Source organism: Numenius arquata, chromosome 1 (genome assembly GCF_964106895.1).
Source record: "Numenius arquata chromosome 1, bNumArq3.hap1.1, whole genome shotgun sequence".
Lineage (NCBI taxonomy): Eukaryota > Metazoa > Chordata > Aves > Charadriiformes > Scolopacidae > Numenius > Numenius arquata.
The window spans coordinates 35,148,603-35,168,962 of record NC_133576.1 but is presented as its reverse complement, the minus strand read 5'-3'; the positions used below and the strand labels follow the sequence as shown (position 1 = coordinate 35,168,962).

General features: G+C 36.7%; 1 protein-coding gene across 1 annotated transcript in view; it reads right to left on the bottom strand.

Moving 5' to 3' along the window:
- Positions 1-332: 332 nt before the first annotated feature.
- NCAM2 (neural cell adhesion molecule 2) overlaps positions 333-20,360 on the bottom strand; it is a 145,918-nt gene continuing 125,890 nt past the window's right edge. Inside the window, exons 15-17 of the mRNA XM_074167448.1 lie at positions 11,912-12,116; positions 8,269-8,388; positions 333-2,347 (exon numbers count right to left, since the gene is read on the bottom strand). Of these exons, the coding sequence (XP_074023549.1) occupies positions 2,236-2,347; positions 8,269-8,388; positions 11,912-12,116 (437 nt within the window). The 3' untranslated portion in view covers positions 333-2,235. The remainder of the gene's footprint in view (positions 2,348-8,268; positions 8,389-11,911; positions 12,117-20,360) is intronic.

Sequence of the window (20,360 nt, the reverse complement as noted above, 5' to 3'; positions counted from 1 at the left end):
TACTGCATGAGATGATGTGGGGTGCAGATGTTCAAGCCACACCAACTGCATTATTCTCAACTGCTTGAATTTACCAGGTCCCTTCCTTGCATTTTGATAGAGAGAGAAAGCCCAGCTGCAACTACATACCTTGTAGAAAGAAAATATATTCATATATATAAATGAGGCAGCTGGTTCTCTTAATCATAGGTTAGGGGGCAGTCCTGCTCACTGTGTACTTACTCGGAAAGAAACAGGACAGAAATTTAATAGACAAGCAGCTATTTGGTAGTACTGCCTGCTCAGTACGTGGGGACAACAGTGAGAAGTCATACAGGAATGTCTTCATTTTTGCTTCGCCCAGATGTAGTGCCTTAGCATTTAAAGAGACATATTTGTAGCAGTTTTAAATTATTCTCTTTCATGACTTTCATCGTACATTGCTATCTCCTCTTATTCATTGCTTTCACTTTGGTTCTTGTTTTGTGGGAATTTGGCCTCTTATCCTAGCCACACCAGTGGTATGTCTCTATCCTCAACTACTTGGTTCATTGTGGGTATTTCCGGGAAAAGTTGTAGAAGTTGTAAAAAACCTCATAAAATGACTTGGTTTTGAAAAGTAAGAAAGATCTATGAACTAAATATATCCTCCTCAGCTCTTTCAAATGCACTAAAGCTTGGGACAACAAGAAGGTTAACCTGCCATTTTCCCCAAATTTAAGAACACTCTTTCACGTTTCACTTTCAGCTTTTCTGCACCACTTTGCCATGACTACAAAATATCGGCTAAGTGTTGATGACATTCTGTGGGAAATCAGGAAGTGTAAGGACTTCAAATATGAGCAAAATGCAAATATAGGATGGAGAGAATACAATTTGCTGAGTGAAGCTACACTTAAACCTCAGGTATAACTTAGTTGTAGAAAATCCACAAGGTACTCTACAATTTACTGCTGACAAGTGGATACACTATGATGGAATGGAAACAAAATATATTGCTCCAATTAGTGGCACCATTAAATCAATAATAATAAATAAGAATTAATTTTTAATCAAATAAATCAGTCAAATTTCACAGTGCTGCATGTTAGCCAGAATAATAAAAAGTAGTATCTTAAGGAATGCTCAACAGGAAAAAATGTATTTAAGCTAATAAAAGATGCTATTAACTAATAATTTAAAACTGTTCCTGACTGTTTAATCAAAGTCCTCATTTCCATCTGTTCTTACGGGTTTTTTTTTGTTAAGACAAAGGGTATGAAATCATAAAGGAACAAGTGCTACTTTAATAAGGCCAACTTTTAAAATTTCATGTACTAATTTGGGGAGAAAATATATCCATTACACTAAAATGCAGTTTTATCCCCTGACAAAAAGTTTAGAACTAAAAGAACAAATACTGTATATTTATATAAATGTTGGGACAAATATTTTGAGCTTGTGTTTATTGTAAGGTTTCACTTAAAGCCAAGATTATGATCAAAAAAGTTTTCTTTTCACACCTTTCTGCATTTTAGTTTACATGCAACCTCCCAAACATTAATACAGAAAACCTGAAGCACTGAAAATCCTGGGGCCTTTCAGAATCACAGTCATGTAGTTAGGATGAGGCAAATGTACTGCTATAAAATATTTAGCTAATTTTATTTAAATCTGGACATAGTGTTTATCAACTTTTTATTATACCGGAGAACCCAGGTGGAACTGCAGGTGGAACTGGCTCAAGTGTTGAAGAGTGTCTTTTTTGTTTGTTTGTCCCAAGTGATAAGCACAGCTGAAATGACTACTGAATATCTGCTAGTGCTAAGGTCTTAAATGTTATACTGAGATTGGTTTTCTTTTTGTTTTAAAGGCAACCTAAACTTTTGCTTTATTATAAATGGAAAAAAATAGAGTATTGTATGGCACTATGTATGTAGCTTGCACTGTAGGAGAGAGACCTGATGTGTTGCTTGTGGTTAGGGGTGCTTTGTAAAGTATTCTTCTAAATAGACATACTTGTCATATAATAAATTACAGTTCTTATTCTGCAGATTTTTCAAATTTATACCATGGGACTTGGTGTCAGCAAAACTACATACTAAAACCATTAACAAAAAAATACAAAGGAACTGTAGACAGAAACTGTTTCATCATATGTACACATGTACTGACTATTCCAAGCTTAAGTTTCCCAAATTAAGGTCAGCTGTAAAGTTTTGGTCACGGGGTTACTTCAATCCAAATGCATTATCCAGACAGCTGTAGTTTCTCTTATTATGCTTTGCTATCATCTTCTTTTGACTGGATGATGTCATTAGCAACTTTGATTTCTATGGTTTCTGGATTCAAAGCTTCTTTCCCATTTTCCTCCTTTAGTGGCAGCTTCCTATCAGAAGAAAAGAGGAATCATGGTAGCACATAAATAACACATATTCTGGAATTTAACCCTACAAGGTATGTATTGTTTACACAGTCCACAGAGTTTCTAAAAACATAATTTATTGAAAATAAAGCATAATTACTGAGGTTCTTTGCTTTTAAAGAAAGTCGTATTAACTCCATTTCTACAAAGCCAGAAAAAGCTAAATGGCACACAATAAGAACATGCTGCTGTCCAATACACAGTTTCTTCAATAAGACAAAAGAAGCAACAGAATGCTAAATAACCTGACTCAAGACAGTGCAGAGGTATGTGTTCCTGAGGATACCATGAAACATTACAGTAAAGCCATTTGCTGAATCTAGATTATACTCCTTTTTTTTTTTTTTTAATGTCTATTTCTAAATGTAAATTCATTTGCATAAGAAAGAAGACATCTATCATTGGAGGTTATGCCAAGATGTAGATAAAGGAAATAACTTCTTATAGCACAAGGAGGTAATGGAAGTTATGTTATTATTTAGAAACGTCTACAATTTCTTGTCGCTAGAGCACACAGTCTAGCTGTGTTAATAACTTACAGCTCTTTTAGGATAAACTTAATGAAAACTCTGAATAAATGGCACAATAAGAAGTTGGCTACTTACATTCAACCCTGTGATAGAAGCTGCTCTTATTTGAATGCAAGAAAAACTTCAAAGGGTATTTTAATTTCAGACACAGTCTAAAGATTTCTTTGGGTTTTTTAATCCTCAATTCCAATGGCAAAAGAGTCCCCACCCTTACTTTACAGGAAAAACAAAACACTGATTTGATTCAAAAAGGTCTTGAAAATCATTGATTCCCTACTGCCAGTAGTTAGCTGTCAATAAATATAGCTGTCAAAAATATGTATAGTTTACTCAGATGTTCCTGTAATAATGTCTCATGGGCATAATAGATGGTAATCATGATTCCAGTTTGGGTTTGTTTTTTGTTTTTTAACTAGGGAATAGTATGCATATGCCTTTTTTATTCATAACAACTGTTAAATGTTTCAGTAAATTTCCGCTGTGATTGCTTTGATGTCCCAAAGAACAATATACTGTTCAAAACCTGTCTGAGGAATCCCTTAGGAATGTCTTGTAATAACAGTGTTTAATAACGACAAATAAACCAAAGCAATACCCAAATTCCCAGTCTTATGATATTTAGGCTGTCTGAAACAAACTAAGAAAGATGCTGTTTATCTGGAGGTTAAACAACCAGCACAATCTAAGAGAAATCAGAAGAGTAGACTAACTTGCTCTATTTCAGTAAAATATATGGGATATATATCAGCTGTCTGGCTTTGAGCACAGAGGGAGGTCTCTAGTAATTGTCTGTTTCACATGAAACACCCAAAGGAAACATTTCAGCCCACAACACGACACCTGAAAGAATGGAAACAGCAGAATCAACGCAAATCTATTTTTAAAAGAGGATAAAGCACTGGGGCAGAGGAAGCACAACTCATGAAATTCATTTTAGGTAAGCAGGCACCTGTGCTAAAGGCCTGATCATGCAAAGCATTTAAACTAGTATTAAAAAAAGACCTTATTTAATCTAGTTTTATATAAAGGCAGAGTAATTTCTCAAAATATGGGGTTGAAAGGGAGGAAATATTTAGTCAAAATAATAACCGTGCAATTGACAGAATATACTGTGTGGAAATTGAAATAATTTGTTTTTGGAGAAGTGGATTAAGAGCATGTTACAAATAATTTCAAATTACTTGAAATAGGAAGATTTGCTAGAAACCTGTTGAAGGATACTAGATATCATTGAAATCCATCTTCATGCAAACAGTGTGATAAAATTAGCCTTGTTTACAATGCAAGCAAGGAAAAAAGAAAAAAAAAAACACAAATGAAACGTTTTACAAATTTTGCTCATCAAAAAGTTCATCCACCATTCTTTGACCTTACTGTCTTTAAAATCTTTTGGGTTTTTTTTGGATATGATGTGAAGTTATCAGTTCAGTTATCATTAGACATTGTCCTTTTGACTATGACATTTTTGTTATTTTGGAATTTTCCTCTCCATTTGTTTCAAATATTAATTCATATTCAATCTCTATTAGCATTCAATACTTTTGCTCTTTTAGTTAACTAGATCAAGTTTAAATATTATAATTACACCAATTTTTCTACACCTCTTTTTTCTTTAGCTACACCTATTTGAAATAATTTTAAATTTTTGAGCTGTTCAGAAAAATCTTTTCAAACCTTGAAGCATTTTATAATAAAAGCTTTTTGGAAAAATAAAAAAAAAGGACTGGAGAACTTTAAAAGGCTCTTTTGCTTTAATCAGATACTGGCTGTTATCAATCATTAATAATATTGACTTCCTCCAGCACTGCATGTCGCCTAACTGCAATAGTCTGCTGATATTACCCATGCAAAAATTTAACTAGAATATTTACTTTTTTATTTTATAGGAAAATGGCTCCCAGCCATTTTGATACATGAATTCACCCAGCTTCATTAATACTAAGAAAAACTCAACCAATACTGGAAACACAGTAATGTCAGACTAGGAATGTAATTATAGTACCACACTGCATATGATATTTTAATCATATTACAGAAATATAATTTGAAATACACATCTTAAATAGATTTCCTGCCAGTATTATTAAAACTTTTTGACTTCTAGGTAAGAGTGCTTTGTGTTCATCTAGCACACATGAATCACAAACCTGGCTTTGACAAGAATCATCTGAGTTAAGGTAAAATGTAGATTACTGAATAATATGCTGAGCAATAGAATGAAAAGACTCCATTATTGTAAGAGGAAATAATATCTTTATTAATTATTTTCCACTAATGCTTAAATTGCATTTAAAGTTCTGAGTATAATTTGGTAATATTCAAAATAATTCAACTAATTATTCAAAATATTTACTATCATTTAAATTGAAGGCTTATCTTGCATACCTTCAAGTCAGCCATAATTAGTTAGAATGAATCCCACCTTGTATGTTAGAATGTATCCCACTGTGCTTGTATACCTGCAATGCCCTTGAAACTCTTCCTTCCTGCAAGCTGAGTTCTTCCCTCCAAGATCCCCACTGGTCATCCTTGCCCTGCCCAGCGTGTGCCTTTCTGGCTGATAACACCTGCTGTTGACAATGTGTTTTTGTGTTATTCCTACTGAGAGACTTCTACCCTATTGCATTCTCCTTTCCTTTAGTGGCTTCTCACCCATACTTTATATTGCTTCTGTTTCATCTGTTATGACTTCTGCCTGAGCAGCAGGTCTTTCCATGTTCCCCTAGTACCAGTGTGTCTTCAGATGTCCTGATTGCATAGTTTCCTAAGTGACACTGTCCAGAATCTTTAGCTGATCTCCATCCAGCTATATCTTGGACTGCTGCATTTTGCCATTCCTTGTGGGAGAAAAAATTACCAAAAAGGAAACTGTCATCGTTATTAATAACTCTTAGCAGTCCTATTCTCCCAAGGACATAATACCCATCAAACTCCTTATCAGTTGTTCCTATGATTTAGTTATGTTTTCATGCCACCAGTGACTGATTCGTTCCCCCTCCCCAAAGATAATAAAACATTTTTGTTCTTAACTTTCTCATACTTCACTCCTGTCAGCCGTTCTAATGACTGAGACAAGCAGGAAGAACTGAACTTAATCTTTCCTTGTATCGTTTCCCTTGCTAGATGCATCTCATTTGTATTTGCAAGATCTGGTGCTATAAATAGCCTTGAAGCATGAAAACATGTGGCCCGGTGCCTTACCACTAACATATCCAAGGCCCACTGGACTTGTACAATGTTTACAACTACTTGTACAACTACCCTGACTCCTTAGATAACTGTGGGTTCTCTACAGTGCTCCTCAGTATAAATCCTATTATGAAGAGCAAGCATATCGCTAGTCATTCAACAAATTCTATAATTATTTCATAAACATAAGGTTGAAGTCTTCACATACAGGTTCTTTAAAGAATTATGCAGCTTAATATGCAGATACTTAATGCCTTCCCCCATTTACTACAGATGCCAATTAGAGCCAATAACAGGCTATTTTCTTATTAAAGGTTCTGGCATTGGCAGTTCTAGGTAATAGTAAGGAAGGCAATTTTGTTGCCAATCCACCCAGTTTACTCTTTCCCAAGGGCTGCAGTGGCAAAACAAAGGAGAGGATCTGACTGCCAACACCTGGGATCCCCGAGCCCAAGGCTGGTCCCTCTGATTCAGGAGACAGCCAGAGCCTGCAAGCCTAAGGGGAAAACCGCTGCAGTTTTTGTGCTGAGAACAGCTTGCAGGGATGGGAAGGAGGAATGTAGGAACTGAGCAAAGTGGCTGTTCTTCAGCGCTGTTAATCCAATTACCACATAGAGTTAAATACCGAGCTACGCTCTCAGTTACATGAGTGAAAGCAGGAAGGGACCTGGGAGCTGGGTTTCTGGAGCACAGGATCATTGTGCCCTACTCATAGGTTATGTGTGAGGATATGTGTGTGACCCAATCTAAGGCCACTCCTGTGAGTCAGATTATTCACGAAGAGTGGTTAATAACTCCTGGGGGGGCCTGGGTATGTGGTAAATATCAGTTGCACATGACTAAAAAATTCCTTGTCCTGCTCAGCCACTACTGCAGGGTCAGGAGGGCTGGGGAGGTGAAGCGACTGCGGGTGCCAGGGCTGAGAGAGAAGTGGGCAGGGCTGTGACCTGCCTCTGCTGGCCATGGTCGCCCACAAGGTTTGGAGGTTAACTGGGAGCGGCGGGGGAGCACTGGGGCAAGCTTCGGAGCTGCCTGAGAGCCAAAGTGCACACAGAGTGACCTCATGTTCCAGCCCCTGAATGCAGCAGGCAGAGCTGGGGTGACAGCAGGATGTGGGCCCATGTCTCTCTGGGCCCAGGGCTAGGTATGGGCTGCTGATAAGGCTGGAGCTGATGTGGGCTCCTGGACCCTGGTCAGAGGGGACGGGTGGGCTGGGGAGTGCAGGGCAGGGCTGCCTGTGCCCCCCCAGCCCTGACACGAGGTCTGTTTTCACCAAGAGCATAAGAGGAGCTACTCAGCAGTCAGGGCAGCAGGGAGGGCCAGAAAATTTCCCTGGATACTTGCTAAGCTCCAAACAGGTGGTAGTGTAAAGATACATCTCATGATTACCACCACTGTATGTTGCCATCCAAGGTCTGGATAACACCCAGATGTGGTTGTACTCTGGGTCACAGAAAGAAAAATATCTAGTGATAACCTCAGCCGTTGTATGTGAGTGTCTTGGTTTCAGCTGGGGAAGAGTTAATTTCCTTTCTAGTGAGTGCTGTGAAAGGAATGTCAATAATGTATATTGTTTTAGTTGTTGCTAAGTGATGTTTATCAAGGACTCTTTTCAGCTTCCCATAGAAGCTGAGAAGGAGCCTAGACAGAACAACATAATGGCCAATGGAATATTCTGTACCCTAGATGTCATGCTCTGTATATAAATAGGGGGTTGGCCAGGGCAGCAGGCACTCTGCAATCACTGCGCTGGATGGTGGCAATTCACTGGCTGGTGAGAGTGACTTGTGTCGTCATTATTATTATTATTTTTACTATTATTGTTATTTTCCTTTTCTGTTATTGTTTCTATTAAACTGCCTTTATCTTAACCCATGAGTTTTTTTCCTCTCCCTTTCTCCTCCTTTTCTCCCTCTTCTGCCTGCCCTTCTGGGTGAGAGGGGAGAACGGCATGAGTTGCTGTGTGGTCCTAGCTGCCTGCTGAGGGTGAAACACAACAGTGGGGTACCATGATTTAGATCAATTATTTTAAAAAATCACACTGGTAAACTGTGTTGCCACAGCACACCATTCACACCAATCTCCCTCCCAAAGTGTGGGAAGCCCAGTTTGTCCTTGCAGCCAGGAGGAACTTGTGTGAAACATTGCAAATGTCAGGCTACTTACTCTGGTTCTGTGAGGGGAGTTGTCTCATTTGGCTCATTTACTGGGCTCCCGTCTTCATGATTGGTAATTCTTTCATCCTCTGTTCTCATTTCCACTATTGGCTCTTTTGATCCATCTTTCCTAAAAATTATGAAGAGTCTTAGTCTCATATCATCATATGAACCACATAAACTGCACATAACTAATTACCAAGAACCTTTCTCTCAGCTGGCAAAGAAAAGGCAGAACTAATTATCAGTGACTAACAACACCAAGACACATTTTAACAGCGTGTTCCCAATTCCTTGAAGTCTTCAAAGCATCCTGTATCCATGGTTACTTACCTAACTCTGCAAACATCATGGATTATCATCTCAAAAGAGCATTTTGTTTATGAGTAAATAATAAAATGATGGCCTCTTCATGGGAATAAATGAAAACTTTCCTCACCTAGTATAATAAATATAGATCTTGATGCCCAGCTGTGCTTGAACTTTTCTGGCAGTGTAAAGAGCCTTCATGTTAGTATACATACCATAGAATTGTACTTTAATCTCCTGAGATTGTGACAATACCAGCTGCTGGAACATGGTAAAAAGCCCTTGTGTGATAAGAACCTAGCCCCTTCTGTTTGCACTGCTAGAAGAAACTCTCTGTTTCTATGTCAGTTCCCCCCATTTTAGGAACAAATGTTAGTTTCTCACATGTAAGTAAATGAACAACCTTTGTGCCAATTGGACAATGATTGTAAGTAGTGAGTACTTCTTACTCACTGGAGCAGTGAGTACTATCACTACGCTTTTGTTGATGATTTGGCCATGATATGGAGAGCACTGTTCGCTGCTACAGAAGTATTAACAATATTTCTACCAATTAAATGCATATAATTTTACTCTTGAAAGAAAGATCAAAGGATACCCAAGATATATCTAATATTTCAAAAATAAAAGCTCTTTCTACATAAATATTTCATCCCTATTCCTGCCATCAGGAATCCTGGAACTTTATCTACTGCAGTCTGGAAACACAGGCTGAGTTATAGATGAACAATCACTTTTATATTTAACTGACTGTTTTCTGGACCTGTCATGTTCTAGAAAGCAGTTAGAACGCTATGCTCCATAGCAAAGATCCAGTTAAACCCTTTTCTAATTCATATCTCACATTTTTTTATCTTTCCTGAGAAGATAATAGCTAAAGAGGCTATTGCAACTACAATAATCCATCTATTCAGGAAGTACTTGGAAAACTCTACCATTGTTTGGTAGGTATCCTCAAGGAAAATCTTTGTGGGGTATTAAGAATGTAGCACAGATAAGTTTGTAGCCAAAAAGTTGACTAGGGAAGGATTAATGGATAGAAGTCTAAAAGATTCTTGTTATTTTTTTCTTAAAATGGCATGATTTGTGCTTATTCACCTCTGCAAGTGAAATTCTACTTTAAGATACACAAATGGATACAATGCTCATTTCTGTAGATGATGCACTTATCTGTCATGGCTACCTCAAATCTAAGAAAAGATTATGGATCATAGTAGAACTGGTGGAGGGAATGGTAAATTCTACTTGGTTTGTCTGTACATCTACAGTCTTACGGACAAACATACATTATTGCAAAACCAAAAGCCTAAAAAAGGTGTTATCAGTGAACAGCATTCACACAGGATGAAGAAATTGATCTGTACAAACTGTGTAACAACTAAAAATTCCACAGACAGGAAAGTGATTTGTAGGAAACACATTATGTCATTTCTGTTCCAGGTGGCTGCTTTTATGTTACATGAATTATATCATCTACATTTATTACAAATGGAGCATAATTAATGGCTAGATATAACCTACAATCAAGATGTAACAAAGAACCGTACCAAAAACATACTCAAAAATCCAGAATGCAAAGTGACATATTTAAAAGAGGAAAATGTCAGTGTCTTTTAGGGAATGGCAGTTGGCATGAAATAAATTCAAATTTTGAGTCTTCAAGCCAGTCTTGAAATTTCAGCCACAGAGTTTATTTATGCCGAGCACGGTCCCAAATATTTTAAGGTCTGACTGACTGAAGATCACCCCAACAAGGAAAGAAATATAATTAAATAAGATAGTTGTTCTTGCAAAATATGTGTCATTGAGGAATTAATATTAAGTGACCAGCTTTATGCTTTTCTGGGACAGCGTGGATTGGCATTTGGGTATAAGATGTTGATAGCAAGGTATAAACTGCTGTCAAGTGACATTTGCAACTTTAGCTCCCTAAGGTCTTCCCATTCAGAAAGGGTCTGTACACCAATTCATATTTGGTCACTTCTTGAATGTGAAATTGAATCATAAGCTGAAGTGCTGTGCTCAATAAGAAAGGACAGCTGAGACAGAGCCAGAAGCTTCACATCTTGATTCTATTGACCCAGACATGCTGGCTTCACACAATAGCAAAAATAGTGTTATTCCTTCTCTTACTGTAAGCTGCGGAGAATTAAAAAATAGATATTTTATGGCATAACTTTTTTCAGAATAATTATTTGATATAAATATTGTGTGCCTGCTTATGATTGATTTTGTTCTACAGAGCTGTTTCCAAAAGGGTTGAGAACCCAGCTGAGAAATGTAATCAGGTTACCTAAGGAAGACACAGTCTCTGAATCCCAACAGCCAGAACTAAAACCAAAAATGACACTTACGCCTCCACTACCAGCAACGAAGGAGCCGAGTACAGCTATGAATAATGAGAGCTGTGAAATCTGATCTGCTGGGATATGGGAAGCTGTAGGAGAATGAACTGCAAGGTCTGACTACTGGGAGAGCTAGAGCACACAGGAATAGCATCAGTCAATTATTTAAACCACACAAAGACAGCGTTCTCACAGATATTACAGTGTATGCATAAGTCTAACATAATGAGGAAGTGACGCATTTTTTAGTTAAAAAAAAAAGGAACTGCCTAAAATGAAGGGCCATAAGTAATTCTCTCTGCAGTTTACCTCTTGAAAACCCTGTAAATGTTGGGTCTTTAAAGCACTATTCTTTTATGCAATCAGTATTTGAACTGTTTTGCCAGAGATCTCACTGTCCACTCTCATAATTTAAGGAAACATATTTGCACATAAATTATTAGTTCATTCATATTTGTTTGAGGAAGTAGCCACTATACAAGGGTATTTGTGACAACCAGGACTGTTTTTTCCCCATTTAGGTTCAGCAATCATTAATTGTTGCTATGAAGAACAATCATGCTCACCATCATTTCACCCACATTTTTACCCAACTCAGCACTTCTATTTTTAAAAAACAATACTTTTTATTCCTAAGGTCTATGTGTAAGAAACCAAATTTCCATCAAGCGCTATATCTGAGTTACCTGTTCCTCATGGACCAAAGATGTGTCTATAATTATTACTGAATTATGATCAATTTCCTTTGTGTCAAGCTGCACAAAGAAGCCATCTTAAAGTGAGGTATGGTAAATGCCTTTTTTTTTTAGTCCATTTTTCTTTTAAGGCAATATTTGACCACAAACAATTCTGTACAGTTCAAAGGAACACTTTTACAAGTAATAGAAACATTTTATGAATTCCCTTTGCCATAGCACCAAATGGCCTTAAAGTTAATGCAAGTTGGATAGCCAACTTTTTCTTTTAATGAAGTTTTCAAAATACATGATTAATACTCACAAGTAAGCTGCCTTTCCTTCTTCCAGTTCTTTACTTTTTCCACTTGAACCACTCTTTTTCCCACAGATCCTCCTGGTGATGCACATTAGCAGTCCACATTGTCGTACAAAGAAGCAGCTAACATCAGTCACAACCAGGATTAACAAAAGGGCTGCCACTCCCAGGCCAATGACAGCACCAAGTCCAAGACCATTAAAAATAGTGTCTTGAAGGAAAGAAAATTCAAATTTATTAATAAAATTTATTTTATTAAAGAATAATAGCATAAAATAGCGTTTTCTAAAGCTTTTAATCTGTAGGCCAGGAGGCTAAAGGATGTTTAGAAGATTAAGAACATATACAACCTGAATTAAGAAATCACAAAAATTATCTATCATACATAATATTTTCCTATTGCCAAAATTCCAATATGGTCACAGAGCATAAATGACATCATTTAATAACAAATAACATCACATCTTAACATTCCAAAACTGAGACTATCAGTATGCAGTCTAAGAAAAACATTTTAAATATTCAGGATAATAATAGCAGATATAAGATTTTCCACATTTCAAATATAATGATTAGCAGTGGTGCTAAGCAGAATTACTGAAAGGTTTAAGAGAGTGCTAAAACAGTATGTATTCTTGTAAAGGTCATTTTCTGAATTAAAGTAAAATGAAAAAGTCTTCAAAGAAGTTAATTCAAGCTATTTATTCTGCAGTTACATGCATTAGTCTTAAATAAATTAGTATGAGGAAAACTAAGGAAATCATTAAATGATTATAGGGTTAGGACCTCAATGTACCTTGAAAATACATTAATACACTTCAAAATAAACATATTTCACACCTGATCTTGCTTTCTGTATTCATATTATGAAAGCTGGTGCTTAACTGATTTTACTTCATTACAAATCTCAGAAAATATATTTTAATGTTTTGACTCGACATTTCCATACTGACAATAATACTATGGATTGTTTTGAATAGTGTGATTCTCAGGAGAACAACAACTATTGTGTTTGTTAACTCAGATGACCCTTATAAAAGAGAGGACTTGTATCAGATCAATAAACAAGGGGGAAAAACTGCGCCACCTTAGTAATGGTTCATGCTACTTCAAAAAAGTGTCAGTCTAGCTCAGTAATTGGCTAGTGACAATTGCCCAGTGTGATGCTATGGTTTTGTGCACCTTGGTGTTGCACTTCAGCATTGCTTACTTAGTGTTACCATGCCTTAGAGTGGCACATGAGTCAGCAGTGCAGTGGTGCATTTCCATTTGCAGGTGTATCTATGCTTGTTGTCAAAATAAGAGCAAGATTTTTCTGTCATTACTTGAATGCTGTTGTAACAGACACCAAAACATAATATAATGTAATATAATATAAATGTTTTAATGGGGCTACAACTATCATCTTTCTCTTCTTTCTCTTCCACCTCCTTGATACATTGTGGACCATTTTCAGATTAAGAATATCATTTGAGCTTTCATATTCCTGCTTAATTAATTTTTAAGAAAATATCTATTTACCCTTTAAAATATAATTTGAAAATAATTTTCTTGAGGATTTCTAAATCAATACATGCTAACAGAAATATATGCTTTGTTAGTCTATCTATCTTAGATGGAAAAGTAAAAACTTTTTTAAAAAGAAGGGGAACATTTTGCTTCTTATGCCATTGATTTCATTGCCTATTGTATGGGTTGTTTTATTACAGAACTGTTCTTTAGAATGTTATTATGCAATAAGCCAGAATTCAATGTATATATTTACATGGTTGGATAGGCAGATAAATAGACAGATATTACTTCAACATTATTTTCCTTTCTTCAGAAAGACTTAAAAAACTCTATATAAATAACAAAGATGGCACAGCAATGAAATGATGTATCATTTATGCATTGCCCTGTCAGCAATGTTGGAAGTTGATATTTCACATGAATTAATTTTCTTTATTTATTATAATTTTGATACATCTTCCAAAACTTGCTTTATCCATACATCCACCCATCTATTTGATGACTTCCTTTCTAAATTTCAGTCATTTGTGTTTACTAATCTCAATTGTCAGGAAGATATAAATTGATATTTAATTCCAGTTTATTGAAAAGCTCATACATTTCAACAGATATAATACTAGTAAATTCTATGAAGTCCAGTTCTAGAGACCTTATACAGCAAAGCTTTCCTTTCTATACATTCTTCACCACTAAATAGAACTGTGGAGAATAATTATAGTTTTTTAATCCACATTTTTAAAGGGATTCAAGGTTGTTTTGTTGCAGTTGTATTTTTAGGATTTTTTTTTCTTTTTTTTTTCTTTAATGCAGTGTTAAGAAGACTTTACCATAGGGAGATACATTTTTCACTGATGTAAACAGCATTTCCAGTGTCACTGGAGCATTGTGATGTGGCAAGCTTCCCAGACAGAAAAGTCTACACAGTATTTTCACAGGCAAGTGAAGGAAATTATTATAGCAACAATATTGCTCCTTTGTACAATGATATCCATTTACTGTAATTGTGCGTAAGACTTTGTTTTTCATTTTTAATCTTCTTGATATTGGTGAGACATCTGAGACCTACATTTTTGACTGTTACATATTATTGTGTCTCTTTATGATTGATAATATCCTTTTTATTCAGCATTCCCCATCTTTATTATTGCCCTACTTGTCCCAAGTCCTGGTTTTCCTACTTGCAACCCTACTTGCAAATGTCAGGTTTCTGTTTCACAACATTTGAAAGTCTGATTTCTTATGACTGTCAATACGTTTCAAACGTTACATCTACATTTCTCTCCTTTGCCTCTCACACCCCAAAGAGTGACAGGAACATGCCTGCATCCTGTGGTGGGGCCTGTGCATGGCTTTCATCAGCCTTCTTGCTGCTCTTAGGCTTTTTATGTCCTTTTTTCTTCTGAAGATAGGCAGAAATTGGACTGTTTTGTTTTTTGAAAGTGTTGTGGTATAATTTTTATATTAATGAAAATATATAAAATTAATTTTCTAAAAGTTCATCTTTGGCTTAATTCTGCTCTTGCTTAGATTATTGGGACTTCGTACTGATCTATCTGCTGCTGCAGAAGTCCGTTGTAAAACTACTGGCAATTACTACAAAAGAAGACTTTGGCTTGTCCTGACTGCTTAAAAAAATCATATCTTAATATATCTTTGGTATCACAATAATATGAAATTTTGTCTTAATATCTTATGACATCAACAGAAGTACTAATTCTGTGACTGGATGAAATGTTAACGTCATTCTACAGGTAGCCTTTCAAACTTCAAAAACCACCTTTGTTATCAAAAAGTTTTGCCCTCAATTAAATTTGGATTTGCTTTACTGCGACAATTCTTAAACAATACCAAAAAAACATTATAAGCAGCAATGATTTCAAAATTTTTTTCTAGTGTTCAGTATGAACTAAATGGACTCAAAATACTAGTTCCACTTTGTGCTCTACAACAATAAAGTATTTCTACATTATATACCTTCTTTTTCTAGATGAAAACACACTTATTTTAAATCATAAAAGTTCAGTGTTAACGTGAGAGAATTGGTTCTTAACAATTTTGAGAAAAGGTTTATTGTCTGCCTGTCTTAGTAATCTAACCATAGTGGAGCCTTTTAAAACACTGCTTGGGAAAAAAATACGTAAGTTCCACAGTTCTGAATGAGTTTTAATTATAATTTGTCAGAAATATGCTAAATTTAAAATAATATGCTTTTTGTTATATAGAATGTGGCATAAATAATATAATGCACCTTGTCATGATAACGAAGGAAACTGCCAACTTTAAACAAAGTCACTTCATTTATCCACTTCAAATAAGTGCTTAACAATGAATACTTATGGAAATAAGATTACAGAACTTTCAAAATGCAATAAAAATAAAAAAAAAAGAAGCAAATTTCTATAAATGTCATGGAAAGTATTGACAATTTTCAAGTTCTTGCTCATTCAATAATTTGTATTTCCAACTTCTAGTAAAATAATTGAACATTTTTGTACAAATCATGCAATGAAGAAGTTTGGCAAGTAAAACACAATTTCCCAGTAAAGAGAAATAAGTGGGAAGATAAATTTTATGTACCCTCAAATGCAAATTTAGAGTAAATTCCCTGAAGGAGTCTGTATCAGATACTCTAAAGGGAAACAGGTTTAAAGAGAGAGCCACCATCTACATATGTACACAGAGTGTACAGGTACACTGTGTACACAGAAAATTACAGATACGGCTTCTGTACAAGGACACAGGACCTTAATATGCAACATTCATATATTCAGACTCATCTTAAATGAAGGTATATTCTTTGATGTGACAGAATTTCTTTGTACTCTTACAGAATCTGTATATATCCAGTTGCTGGTACAATAGAATTATAATTGCAAGTGTTATAATAACTACTCCACTTGAGCAGGGGAGGTTGGACCTCCAGAAGTCCCTTCCAACCTCAACCTTTCAGTGATTCTAAGTTTTGTTGAAAAAAAAACCCAACAAGTTAGCAGCTTTTTGTGCCTTTCTTCCCTCCTCCTTAGCAGTTAAAGGAAAGATAGATGATTCTACATTGCCTTTAGCCTTTTACAGTCATTTACATTTTTAAAGAAAAAAGGCAATGTTATTAAACACTTCCCTAAGCTATTGGGGCAGCACCTGGCAGCTACCTTTGAATGGGTGTGAATGAGTGAGCAGGGACATAATGCATGTTTGTTCTTTCTTTCAGGTCAGTCTAAAGCCAGAGTGGGAACTGCTCTTGAGCCAAAGTAGTTGAAAATTATGAGCTAAAGGATGAATTTGAAAATATTGCACTACATAGTGGCAGAAAAAAGGCATGCTTTTGTTTGTGACCTTTTTAAACTGTCCTGTTGTATTGACTCTTACAAAGGCTGTCCAGTCATGACAGATATTTCTGCACTGCCTATGAACGTTGTCTTTGATTTCATATCTGATCTGGAACTTTTCTTAGAAACAAAGGCTTCCAAGATTTATATACTTATTCAAAACCTCTAAAAAGATACAAAACATAGATCTTAAAAATTAGTATCCATCGAAGACCATCCTAGCAATCACAATGTAGTATCAAAAAATTAAACAGCTTTACAAGGTTTTTATAAGGGTGGAAGGCCAAGACCATTGCCAGAACAAGCACTGTGAAGCTAAAGATCTGGAAAAGGGAAAAGAAGAAGGATATACATCCAAACAACAAGCATATCATGAGAAAAAAAAACAGCAGCAACAAGAAAAGGATTTACTAGAAAAGTTACAGAATTCTGGACAGGTAACATGCATCTATAATACAGGTCCATCCCAGATATAAAAATGTATACAAATATTATGAGATGTGTACTGGAGGCAGCATATTGCAGATACCTGAAGGATGGTTCTTCATTTCAATCGTTGCAATTACTCATTTGTTTCCAGATGTTTTGAAATGTTAACTTTTTTTTCCTCTTTGGGGATATAAGTACATTCAAACTTGTACATAATAAGCAGAAATAATTTCTCAATTGATAGCAGCTAAAAAAGAGTCATTCCTCTTTCAAATTAATTATGTGTGATATATATATTTCACTGTCTTTTAATGCTTTGCATTTTCTTGTATTGAAAATGGATATATCTCATCTTTGGGACTTGCATAACTTTGCTCATTGCCTGTCAAAACATATTCCTCCTTTTTTTCCAACATGAAATGTCCAAGATGGGTTTAAACAGAGCTGTTGTGTGTTTCAACTGCTTTGATGTGGGTGATCAGGATGCAAGGACTGTGTGGCACCCAGCAAACCTCACAAGTTACAGGTACCCAGAATGAACTCCATCCTGGGTAGCACATGAGGGTAGCATGTACTCAGCTTTTATAGTGAGGATGGTATGATGCTGGAAGGCTATATTAATTAGAAAAGGAACCATTTCTTAGCTTTGTACAAGAGCTTCCCATTACTATGCACTCCTGTGCCTTACTGAGATAAAAATCATGAGAGGCAAAAAAGAGCAAACAACCAATGATCCCTCCATCTTACCCAAACAAGCTCCAATAATTTGGCTGCCACAGCCAGAGCTGCATTAGCTGCTTTTAGCAATTTAAAACAATAAAACTTGGCTTTTGAGCCAGGTAAGTGCCCAGCAGCTACACGTCTACCCTCAAATGAAATAAAAAAATCAATACAGTTGTGGGCATCAACATTTTAAAAAATATTAAGATTCCATGCAAACATTTACTGGGGAAATGTATGATGCAAAAGAGACCATGACAGTAGGTAATATTCTTTTCTATCCTGTTCTTAATACAAAAGATGCTAACAAGGATATAATCTACATAAATTCAAATGCTTTTTCTTCCTCAGTGATTTTTCCTATAACTTTCTGCTAGGACAGATACTGCTGAAGGGCAGTGTACAATCACACAAGGATATGTGCTCTGCACTGCACAACTAAGTAATATGTTCTGACAGATACGCTTGACACACAGCTTTGAAAAATAAGCTGACAGTATTATTGATCCTGATGTAACTAACTAAAGAAAAGGCTTCCTCTAACTTTCTTCTACTTATAAATAATGTCTACCATCTCTAAATTCTGAGCCTGATTACAGTGAAGTTTCAATGGTCACAAAGAGGAGGCTGTAAACCATAGACAGCAACGCTCAGCAAGGATGGGCATTCACAGTCCATGGTGCCACCAGGATTATTAATTTTAAGAGATGTGAGATACTGAAATGAGCATCTCTAAAATGGTATCTATCAGAAATTTTATGCTTTTCTGATATTTATCCGAGTGAGGGAGCTTTTCTTTATTATGGCAGAGATCCTCTTGCCAACAAATTTTCTGAAATTTTTTCCTCTAAATTTTACAGGAAAACTTCTTTTATTATGAGTCTTTCTGGGTACTGAGTAAGTAGGACTTGAGTTCTCATTTACTCTAATGGTTCCTTACACCATTTTTCATATGAAGGTGTCTTAAAGAAGGCATAAATTAAATAGTTAAATAAAACAAATGTTGTAATGTAAATAGCAAGTCAGGAGTCAATGATGTCTTGCCTGTGTCTGCTAAGGGACAAGAAAGAAAAGAAAAAAGGCTATGTTAAGTAGAAAAAGCGTCCTGCGTTGTGAAAATATTCTTTGATGTTGTGGTGTATCATTTTTTAAGCAAAGTTTTAAAAATTATTCCTGGCATCATCAAACTATCCCAAGCAGCCTCAGAAGCATATCTAATGTGCCTGTGCCTAAAGAGTTATCAGGTAGCTAAAGCCTCTTCTTTCATGTAGTTACTCAGTCACCATAGTAATTTTTTACCATTGCCTACTTCTGTGGGAATACCCGAGAAAGCTGGGCACAAGTCCTCATTCTTTCTGTGGGAGCTGCAGCCACACAAGGCCAAAAGAGGACATACACTTCCAGGAAAAGCTGCTTCACACTTCAGGCAGCTGATCAACACCCTTTTCCCTGTATTTGCAATGCAGAAAGTGGGACACACACACACACACACACCCCACTTTCCATATACTGGAAAGCAATGCTTTTTGCTTTCACAGAATCACAGAATCACAGAATCTTAGTGGTTGGAAGGGACCTTTGAGATCATCGAGTCCAACCACATTAAAAAAAAAAAAAAAAAAAAAAAAAAAAAAAAAAGCAAGCAGCATCCATCAACTAAACCCCACACACAACACCCCACCACAAACCAACAATCCCGGGCACTAGAGCATGCCCTGAAGAGCCACGTCTACACGTTTCTTAAATACCTCCAGGGATGGTGACTCCACCACCTCCCTGGGCAGGCTGTTCCAGTGCTTGACCACTCTCTCAGTAAAGTAATTCTTCCTAATATCTAATCTAAACCTCCCCTGCCGCAACTTCAGACCATTTCCTCTGGTCCTGTCGTTATTCCCTTGGGAGAAGAGGCCAACACCCACCTCTCTACAACCTCCTTTCAGGTAGTTGTAGAGGGCAATGAGGTCTCCCCTCAGCCTCCTCTTCTCCAAACTAAACATGCCCAGTTCCCTCAGCCTCTCCTCATAGGACTTGTTCTCCAGACCCCTCACCAGCTTGGTGGCTCTCCTCTGGACACGCTCCAGCACTTCAATGTCTTTCCTGTAGCGAGGGGCCCAAAACTGAACACAGTACTCGAGGTGAGGCCTCACCAGTGCCGAGTACAGAGGCACGATGACTTCCCTGCTCCTGCTGGCCACGCTATTCCTGATACAGGCCAGGATGCCGTTGGCCTTCTTGGCTGCCTGGGCACACTGCTGGCTCATGTTAAGCCGGCTGTCCACTAACACTCCCAGGTCCTTTTCTGCCAGGCAGCTTTCCAGCCACTCTTCCCCAAGCCTGTAGCATTGCCTGGGGTTGTTGTGGCCGAAATGCAGAACCCGGCACTTGGCCTTATTAAACCTCATCCCATTGGCCTTGGCCCATTGGTCCAACCTGTCCAGGTCCCTCTGTAGAGCCTGCCGACCCTCAAG